At 33.7% G+C, this 10,774-nt stretch overlaps 2 protein-coding genes across 2 annotated transcripts in view; both read left to right on the top strand.

Moving 5' to 3' along the window:
* The first annotated feature begins 769 nt into the window (after positions 1-769).
* nipal3 (NIPA like domain containing 3) lies at positions 770-8,354 on the top strand. Its single transcript, NM_001002634.3, has 11 exons — positions 770-954; positions 1,355-1,423; positions 1,642-1,813; positions 2,515-2,574; positions 2,755-2,900; positions 3,665-3,761; positions 3,936-4,071; positions 4,177-4,265; positions 4,359-4,422; positions 6,453-6,547; positions 6,748-8,354. Exons 1-11 carry the CDS (start codon positions 883-885, stop codon positions 6,927-6,929), a joined length of 1,182 nt encoding a protein of 393 aa, NP_001002634.3. The 5' UTR covers positions 770-882; the 3' UTR covers positions 6,930-8,354.
* A 1,688-nt stretch (positions 8,355-10,042) lies between these two features.
* The window catches only part of rcan3 (regulator of calcineurin 3), a 45,358-nt gene continuing 44,626 nt past the window's right edge, over positions 10,043-10,774 (top strand). Inside the window, 1 exon segment of the mRNA NM_001005392.1 lies at positions 10,043-10,162. The gene's annotated coding sequence lies outside the window, so the exon portion shown is untranslated.

Below are 10,774 nucleotides of genomic sequence, written 5' to 3'. Positions count from 1 at the left end.
ACACGGATATAAGAAAATGCTAAACTGAAAGTAGATTTTTCCCCCTTTTTCCACACCGCACTTATATATTTATTTATGCAGGAATTTGCAGATGTGTATACACATTATTTCTTTGTGTATTTATTTACTTATTTATTGTTTTTGCAGGTTTCGTCCTCCATAATGTTTTTTCATGATAGTATTTTTGATTGCAATTATATAGGGTAAAAAAATATAATATTAACATCATTAATAGGCCCAAATATTTTATTTGCGAAATAAACCACTTTTGTTATAGTTTACCCGGTTACTATGCCTACTATATTTAATTATTCATTTACACATTTATTTACCTTTTTAATAATAATTATATATTCTTAATAATTTTAAATCTAGTTTCTGTTATATTTAGTTTGTTTATTTGTTTGTGTTTTTTTAATTGAATGCTTGAAAAAACATAAGCAACAAATGTCATTAATTAAACAACAACAATCCAGGGGTTTTCAGTCATTTAGTCCAAGACAAGTGCCAAGTCCTTTATCTAAGTCCTTGTTCGTATTGCTTTTAAGTTTGTTAACCCCTTAACAGACACAAAATACATTTTTTATTTAAGTTTTAAATTTAGCTTTACAAAAAAAGCTTTACACGTACAAAACTTGCTTTTGTAAATATGAAATTATTTGTTTGTATGTTTTTAATTTGTTTGTAAGTGTATCTCATCACATCCCTGAATTTGACATCACACAGAGCCTGCGTACAACGTCACTTGACAGGTGTACCCGGAAGCAAGGGCGTTTCGAAAATGGCGATCCATGTAAGCCGCAACTCAAAAAGACGAAAGTAGCGAATTTAAAGTCTAAATCGAGATCTGACACGAACTCAATGATGAGTTTGTAACGGAAAATGTCATCTAATGTCAGGATGAACAGCGTCAGCATGGCACAAAAGGACGGGATGATGACAGACTCTTATACCGTGAGTCTATGACGCGATGTTTTCAATACAAATCAGGCTAACGTTAGAGATGCTAAACAAAACTCTTCCTGTTTACAAATCTCCTCAATTTAGCGACTAAGTTACAATACATAAATTTATATTGTTTCTGAGCAGACCGTATAATTTCTTGTAATCGAGTTTATTTTAGCGTTATCTATGTTGTTATGTGTTTATATTTATCGAGAAGTAATGTTAATGTTAGTGTTAATGTTAACTATATATATATATATATATATATATATATATATATATATATATATATATATATATATATATATATATACTATTAAGCTTTTCCAAGGATGATTTTTAAGTTCTTTGACTTCTATTTATGTACATTAAATGATTTCATTGTATTGTTATTGTCGTTTATCCACAGGACAACCTTATTGGCACATTATTAGCTATCTTTGGGAACCTGTTGGTCAGCATCTCAGTCAGCATTCAGGTAAGTGTGTGTACCTGAGCCTGCATTGTGATTCATGGTCAGGGTGTGTTCAGGTTACACCCTGTAACATGAAAGTCCGACACTTTTATTTACCTCATCTCATCATGTTTTATAACCTGGCTGTTGTTTATTGCAGTATCTACAAGAATGGGTTTAACATGAAGGTGTAAAATATGTACGTCATTCATGGCTAATGTTTTCTTTTTTTTTTTTTACAGAAACAAAGTCATGTGACGCTGGCTGGAAACAAAGACCCAAGGCAATATTACTACACTAAAACCTGGTGGTTGGGCCTGGTGTTGATGGTTCTGGGCGAGGGAGCTCTGTTTGTGTCTTATGCATTTGCGCCACTCTCTCTTATAGCTCCTCTGAATGCCGTGTCTGTCATATGTAGGTATTCATAAGCTGTTGTTTTCAATTAGATGTTTAATATTTCACATATTTAATTTTATTTAAATATTTTGCATTTGTTTTTAGTCCAGTTTTATTGCTCATATATTGATCAGATATGTCCCATTTGTTTGCTTCAAATTAAATTTACAAATTGATTTTATATACATTAAAACCTGTTATGTGAAAGTGTTTCAAATAATGTAATGTCAAGAAATATAACTAATTATATTATATATTAAATAGTTAGAAACTTGCTTTTAAATGGGTACAGTTTTGTGTTTTAATGAATGGAAAAGGATACAGATTTAAAATGCCAGTTCAGTTGTATTTTGGGCCTGCAGTGGGATCGCAGTGTTCTTTTAGAAGTCTTAAAATGACTCTTGTTCTAAATGTGGCAGATTTTTCCATATGACTTATCATTTTGTCATATCGTAGCTATTGCTACACTAAATAACATTTTAGTGAGTGTTTTATGTATGTAATCATAAAACTGTACACTAGTCTTTTGTGCAGAAAAACAAGTCAAAACAAAACAGACATTTTAATGCAGGAAAAAACAACAAAAACACTATATCAAGATTATATTATATCAATCAATCAAGCCTTCATCATTGAAAATCATTAAAATCATTTTGTTATTAAAAATAATAATTCTAACTTTCTACTTTAAAGATGACTTTTTGCTTTCGTTTTCACAGCAAGCTCCATCTTAGGTTTTCTATTTTTGCGGGAAAAATGGAAGGCACAAGAATTCTTGCGTGAGTACACAGCTCATGTTTCTCAATAAAAATAAATGAATAAAATAAACAAATTGTAGATATAACATAATGACTGACTGCATTATTAATGGTTCTGATGTGCCAACTGTATGTGTTACTGTGCTGTGTAATTGTTAAGATGAATCAATTTAGATTTCTTTCAATGTCTTGTATTTGTAGAGCGCTACATCTTAACTTTCCTGGGCTGTGCTATGACTGCGGGCGGTACTTACCTCTTTGTGACATTTGGGCCAAACTCTCATGAGAAACTGAATGCAGAGAACATAGTGAAACATGTCATCTCCTGGCCTTTCCTCTTATACTTGGTAACACCCCTCTCATCTTATGTGGAATATTTAAACGAACACTCCACCTTTTTTTTGGAAATGGTTACATTTTACAACTCACCTAGAGCTGAACAGTTGGTTTTACCATTTTTAAATCCATTCAGCCAATCTCTGGGTCTGGCAGTAGCACTTTTAGCTTAGCTTAGCATACATCATTTAATCAGATTAGACCATTAGCATCTTGCTTAAAAATGAACTAATATTATGCTGTTACCTAGCTAGGGACTATTTTCAGGTGCTGCATAATATCACTGTCCTTGCTGCAGCCATGGTACAGAAACATAGTTAATTAGTTATTACTTTAAAATGAGAGTATAGTTCCTAGCTCTATCGCCCTAAAAATTGCAACGGTCTGAGTACACAATGTAAGTACAGAAAAGTCAAACTTTAAATACTATAGGAAAATTATTAAAACTCTTTGAATTTTTGAGCGAGATGATAATGGTCTAATTCGATTCAATGAATTATGCTAAGCTAAGTGAAATGTGCTCTTGCTACAGTAGATGGGAGATCGGCTAAATGAATTTAAAAATGGTGAAACTCATCTGTATAAATCTAGGGTTGCAAAATGAGCATGTTTCCAAAAAAAGTGGAGTGTTCTTTCAATGATAATAACAATACTGTGAATATTAATGTTAAGTACACATTATGTTTGATGTGTAAAACACAGTTTTTCTTGATCATTGACAGTACTCTGTCCTTTTTAAGTGTTCATGTTGACCATGGTTTCTGTGTTTTTTCAGCTTCTGGGGATCATTGCATTCTGTCTGGTGCTGTATTATTACAAACAGCGGAACGCAAACTATCTTGTCCTGATTCTGCTACTGGTGGCTTTGCTTGGTAGGAAAATAACACACATCAATTATTGTTTGTTAAATCATTAGCAGTCCTTTTGATTTTGCAGCTAAAGAAATCCACAGAAATATAACTGATTGTCTCAGTTTTACTCTTAAAAATGAATAAATGAATAAAATAACGAAGTATTGGGTTGTCCCGTTGACTTTTGCACTTCAGGTTCAGTGACTGTAATCACAGTGAAGGCGGTTTCTGGGATGATTGTGCTCAGCATTGTGGGTCCTCTACAGCTGTCATATCCCATATTTTATGTCATGTTCGTCTGCATGGTGGCTACGATTGTCTTCCAAGCATCGTAAGTCCTGTTATTAGTTGGTGATAATATGTTGTGGGACAGTGAAATTGGAGTGATGTATGTTTAATGTGTGTTTCCTTACTTATTTTTTAAAATTATTATTAGATTTTTAGCTCAGGCATCTCACCTGTATGATTCCTCGCTCATCGCCTGTGTGAATTACATTTTCTGCACAACATTTGCAATCGGGGGAGGTAGGATTTGCATGTTTCTTTCTTTATTGATTATATCCACTGGGAAAATATTTCTGCTTGCGTTTTACTGTCATTCTGATTATTTTAAAACAGGAGCTGTATTTTATCAGGAATTCAACCATGAAGATGTCTTGCACATATGCTTGTTTCTGTTGGGGTAAGTTTATGAGACTTTATTTATTATTACTGTAATAATTTTTTTATAAATATTTTTGTATTAGTTTTAGTGTTTTAAGGTATATCTGATAATGAAATACAGTAATATTGTGAAATATTGCAATGGTAACTTGTATAAATAATACAATTAATAATCCATTTTGATTTTATAAATGTGATTTATGAATAGTGAAATATACATTTATTTTCTTTTTAATGTTTAAAAGAATTCATGTTAAATTAACTTGTAATTTAAGTGATTTTTTGAAGAATAGAAAGTTTAATAAAACAAATTTTAGCAGCAATTATTTATGCTTGCAGCAAAAAATAGTGCTCTTTTCAAAAAAAAAAAAATAGATTGTGTGTTACTCACAAAGTTATCAAATGCAATATGAAATTATTTTCTATATTTCTATTATTTAGGGTATGATTACATAACACTGTATTTAACAAAAAATGGAAATTCATGGTCAAGTAACACGCATGCTTACCGAGATTTATTTCGTGAGCTTTTGAAAGAACCAATGAGCTTTTTTGCTTCCATGTCAAGCACATATGGTTAAAGCTGCAACCACACAAAACTTTTCTCCCCATAGACTTCCATTCAGACCAGAAACGCAAGCTCGTGCGACAAATTTCGCAGTTCGTTGCTTTGGTGAACTCTGACCTACCAAATCGAAGATTAAAACATGACCTCTTTGTACAGAAATTTAAAATATGGACCAATCTCTCGCCTTTTAATGACTAATCATCTTGTTTAATCCCGCCCTTTTCGCAGCACCGTACGACAGAATTTCGCACTCTCAAACTGTAGTGTGACCTCGGCATAAGCCTTTGTTTGTTCACTAATCAGTGTTTTTATGTGAAAAATAGAAACATTTTATGGATTTTTTTTTCTTATTCACAAACCAGTAGTATTGTAATGCCTGAAAAATGCAGGCCTTTAAAAACAACTTTTAAAATACATGATTTTGAATACATCGCTTTGCTGTGATTGTCTTCATGTAAACTACAAATATGCAAATTTGTGAATGTCAGAACAACAGTGTAAAAACACTATGCACCTGTGTAGTCCTGTAGTTTGCCAAAGTGGCATCACCACGAATAGTATATATATATATATATATATATATATATATATATATATATATATATATATATATATATATATATATATATAGTTGAAATCAGAATTATTAGCCCCCATTGATTTTTTTTTTCTTTTTTTTTCATATTTTCCATATGATGTTTAATAAAGCAAGAAAATTTTCACAGTATGTCTGATAATATTTTTTCTTCTGGAGAAAGTCTTATTTGTTTTATTTCGGCTAGAATAAAAGCAGTTTTTAATTTTTTATTACCCTTTTAGGGACAAAATTATTAGCCCCTTTAAGCTATATTTTTTCTCGATAATCTACAGAACAAATCTCTGTTATACAATAACTTGCCTAATTCCCCTAACCTGCCAAGTTAACTTAATTAACCTAGTTAAGCCTTTAAATGTCACTTCAAGCTGTTTAGAAGTGTCTTGAAAAATATCTAGTAAAATATTATTTACTGTAATCATGGCAAAGATAAAATAAATCAGTTATTAGAAATGAGTTATTAAAATTATGTTTAGAAATGTCTTTAAAAAATCTTTTCCGTTAAACAGAAATTGGCAAGAAAAAATAAACAAGCGGTCTAATAATTTAGGGGGATAATAATTCTGACTTCAACTGTATATATGTGTATATATATATATATATATATATATATATATATATATATATATATATATATATACACACACACATCCACTGACCATCCTCAGTTTTACATCCAATGTTTTGTTCAATACAGTACAAAATGTTTACTATAATTTTGGAATATGCTGGTTACTTTTTAACGCATCTATGTCAGAAAGAAAACTATTTTGCCATGAACTTCCACACTCGTTTGTTTTCCTAGCAGTAACTTTGACTAATAGACTCGCACTGAGGCTCTTTGAAATAAATTATTTGTTCAAATGTGTCTGTCATTTTTCCACAGATGTGCTATTTGCTTTCTTGGAGTGTTCCTGATCACCAAAAACAAGAGAAAAGCCAAATCCTTTGAGCCGTATGTCACTATGGACATGGCGAAAGGTATGTACCCAAATACTTTGTAGTTTGTTTGTTTTTTTACCTTCTTTATAGTATTTCAAAAGGAAGCTGAGAATGTATTTTTCTTAAAATTTGTCTCTAGAAAAAAAGGCCAACTGATGTCTTATCCAATAACTCATAATAATTTCTATTTTTTTGTTGTCTATTAGAATAAATATAACATGTGTTTATTGTACACACAGGTATTCCTACCATTCATAACAAAGGCTGGGCTGTGCAGCCTGATTATAATGGCTCATTTTCTTATGGTGCGCTGGAAAACAACGACAGCGTGGCTCCTGTGACGCTTCCAGTGAACCATGAGCAGTCCGTCTCTCCTGGCCCTGTTAGCTCATACCAACCATCAGAACTGAAGAAAGACTGAACCTGAATGTGTCTGTGCAAGTGCAATTAATGCTACTCTGTTTAGCCATTACTGGTTTGACAGCACTTTTAAAAAAACAGAGGTCTGAAACACTGGATCATTTCAGAACTGTTCTTCTCTAGACTGATCCAGAGTCAGGAAAGCAAGCTCTAATCGGCTTATGCTAGAATGCAAATAAGGACTTTCCTTGGTGGCGTTGAGTTTAACCATGAGAGATACTGGCATGTTGTTATTATATGACACTCATATCTGCACTTATGCCTCACTGACATTGATCACTCCTGGTTTCCAGTAGTTACAAAGCTAATATTACTACCATTAGAAGCTAAATATACCTCAGAAGATGTTTTGGATTCTGCTACTACTTTGTACTAAAGATACTGGAGCCTGTCCAGCTTTAAAGGCCAAAGACTTATGTAGACCAATGTGCATTACACATTTCCTTGCTATATACTGTATATACATATGGTACTGGCTCAAAATCATGTACAAACTCATACATTTCTCATTTTGCTCAAGTAAGGGGTTAAATGTGAGGTATTATTTATTCCCTGTGCCTATCTAAAGCATACCAAATAGGTTTTCTGTACAAATATTTATGTTTATGGATAATAACCCAGCAAGTAGTTTTTTGTTTTTAAAAGATGTCTAATACATGTCTAATAGACGTCTAAATTAATAGACGGCTAAATTTGGGCTGTCAGTAAATAGACATCTAAGAACAGGCCAAAACTAGATGAGTCATCAAATTAACATGAATGAATGAATGAATGACTACACATATGAAGTCTGTCTATTTGACGACTAGTCAAGTTTTGGGCTATTTTTAGACGTCTGTTAGATTTTCACTGACAGCCCAAGTTTATCCTTGTTTTAGTTAAGTTATCTACATTTAGATTTCTATTAAACACAAAAGTGTTTGCTGGGACATAGTATTTCGGGATACTGCTGGTGGTTGAACTGTACAGACGCCTTGTGTAAAGCTTTAAGAAACACTGGTAAATGTTTTATAAATGTTGCTATGACTGGTTAAATATTTTATCATTGATTTGGTTTGTGGCCATTTTTCAATATTTAATAAGTAATCATTAATGCTGTATTTTACCATTGACAAGACTTTTTTTGGAGAAATAATGGAAAACTTGACCAGTCTCCATCAACACACTGAGTTATGTTCAAGTGCAATTACTGCTGTGTTAAAAGGAATGTTATTGGATTAAATGTTAACAGAGATCATTTTAAGCATTCCTTTTCCTTTTTTATACTATAACCATTTCACAATGACAATCATAATGTCTATAACCAAAATAAATAATGAAGTAAGAACTATGGTAAATTTTGACTGCTTGTTATTTATCTGTACTTGACACTGAAGTAGTTTATCGCTGTTATTACTTGACAAGTGTATTAAAACCATGAATCTGTCATAGTGTTGTGTAGTGCTGAGCAATATGAAAAACATCTCAAATACTGATTGATTTTTAAATGCAGAACGAGTTTTGTGTTTTCACCGCCACATGGGCTATATGCACATGGACTTTTAATTTCAGTCAGCCAGGTCAAGGGGTTCCGGTTAATTTTCATCTCATAGAAAGTAGTGATCCTCACTGCCTGGCTGAGATACAATATAAAGTGTGTATCAGATCAAAAAAGTAGCACTGCATTAATTTAGATTTTTCCATGCCATGTCTTTAAAATGTAATTTTACCCCAGTACTTTCAATGGAGTTTCTGCGCTAGCCGGCTGCTATATAACTGAATGTATTTGACTTGCATCACAACATTTATGCTCTTAAAGGAAATTGTAAATAGTCACATAAAGCTTTCACTGGAAGCTATCATTGGCTGAAAAACAGTAGCTGTGCATATAGCCCATTAGCGTCGAGTGACTTTCCATAAAAGGAATTTGAATATTTCAATGAATATTATTATATTCATCATAATTTATTTATTATTAAAATGATATTTTCATGCTTGATGCGCTTTGGTACAGACTGCATGTGCCAATCAAAATTAAAAGCTGTCAAATTAAATAAACTTGGCAGCCTCTGAAAACATTTCCTCACATTGTGTGATTAGCCTATATTGCACCCCTGCTGAAAAATCCAGCTTAAACCAGCCTAGGTTGGTTGGCTAGTTTTAGCTGTTGACCAGCCTGGTTTTAGAGGGGTTTTGGCCATTTCCAGCCTGGTCTTAGCTGGTCAGGCCGGAAAATGACCAGCCAAATCCAGCTTGACCAGCCTGGTTTAAGCTGGATATAGCTGGTTTTGGCTGGACTCCCAGCTTGGCTTGGCTGGTCAAGCTGGTTTTAGCTCGTCTTCACCCAGCCTGACCAGCTAAGACCAGGCTGGAAATGGCTGGAAACCAGCCTGGCAGTGGCCAAAAACTCTCTAAAACCAGCCAACCAGCCTAGGCTGGTTTAAGCTGGATTTTTTTTTGCAGGGACATCCATAAACTGCTACATGAAAGATGACGACACTTCTAGTGTTGAATAAAATACATAGTGATTCTAACTACATATGAGGTTCATTAATTTTTTCGCTACAGCGGAATGAATTTCTAACTTATCCAGCATTTAATATTGTTTTAAGCCCTTCATACCCTTTCAGCTGCAACCCATCACTGGTAATCACATACACTACGGCCAATAATCTAATTCACTAATTTGCCACGTGTTTAGACTGTGGGTGAAACCGGAGCACCCAGAGGAAACCATAGACTGGAGGAAACCCACGCGAACACGCGGGGAGAACATGCAAACTCCACACAGAATTGCCAACCGAGCCGGGGCTTGAACCAGCGAACTTCTTGCTGTGAGCCGATCGTGCTACTCAGTGCGCCATCATGACGCCCCCATATAGGTTCGCTTTGAGTTAATTCCTGAAAATGTGTGTCAAATATAATCCATTATACATTCTGATGTGGTAACAGGGCGACCGTTTAGCGTTGTGTCCTCTGTCACACGTCATCATTTCTGGGTGTCAATCTTCCGCAAACACGATTCCCATTGGCTGGTTATAAGATAAACCTGCATGTCATTGGTCATTCTTGACTGTCACTTGTCGTTTTTGATGGCATCCGATGAATTTACTGTTTATTTGAGAGAAAAATACACGTATTTCTAATTGATTTTTACTTATATTTTCCGCCTGAATTTATGTTTATGCCCCTCGGATCCTAAAGTACATGGCCTGTCGCTCATGCAACGGTTCTGAATCAGTTGCAAAATAACAGGTAAGTGATCTGTACAACTTACATTAACGTTACATTCTTGCCATAAGATTTCTCTCTGATTGACTTTTTGTTCAGAAATTTAGGTAAAATGTCTGACTTAATCAACTAAAACGTTTAAATCACCCTCGTCACTTGTATGTTGTCAATGGCATCTTGGTAGTGTAAACATGCTAATCGTTTGATTTGAAATGTACGTTAACGTTAAAGCAACAGTGATGTTTCCATCCCCCTCACTCCCTAAATCATCAATTATGTCATTTGTGTATTTTGCCACCTTGAATATACAGTTAGCAAAACGCACATTTGCAACCTCTCCAGGTTAGCGAACACTTTCTATTTTAGGTAACGTTACACGTTTATAATAAGATTATACCACAACACACTCTATTTAGCCGTCTATCGTCCACCAGGTGGCGCGATTACACAACAGCGAGTAGTTGTTAGATTCTGTCAGCTTCATGTTCCCCAACAGTTCCCAAACACTTGACTTCATTTATTATTTCTTCATTGAACAAAGTTCTTTTTCATACGTACAACAAAAGTGAACAGTGACATCACGAACTTTGGCAATTTTCGTTATTAATAAGTTAATTAATAAATTATTAATACATG

This window comes from Danio rerio, chromosome 17, assembly GCF_052040795.2.
Source record: "Danio rerio strain M-AB ecotype USA chromosome 17, GRCz13ab, whole genome shotgun sequence".
NCBI lineage: Eukaryota > Metazoa > Chordata > Actinopteri > Cypriniformes > Danionidae > Danio > Danio rerio.
The sequence above is the reverse complement of the archived record's forward strand: the minus strand, read 5'-3'. Positions and strand labels throughout refer to the sequence as shown.

Coding starts and splice junctions, on each gene's coding strand:
- nipal3 (NM_001002634.3), top strand. CDS start 883: ATGTCATCTAATGTCAGGATGAACAGCGTCAGCATGGCACAAAAGGAC. Junction 2,901..3,664: donor GGCCTTTCCTCTTATACTTG/GTAACACCCCTC, acceptor GTGTTTTTTCAG/CTTCTGGGGATCATTGCATT. Junction 6,548..6,747: donor CACTATGGACATGGCGAAAG/GTATGTACCCAA, acceptor TTGTACACACAG/GTATTCCTACCATTCATAAC.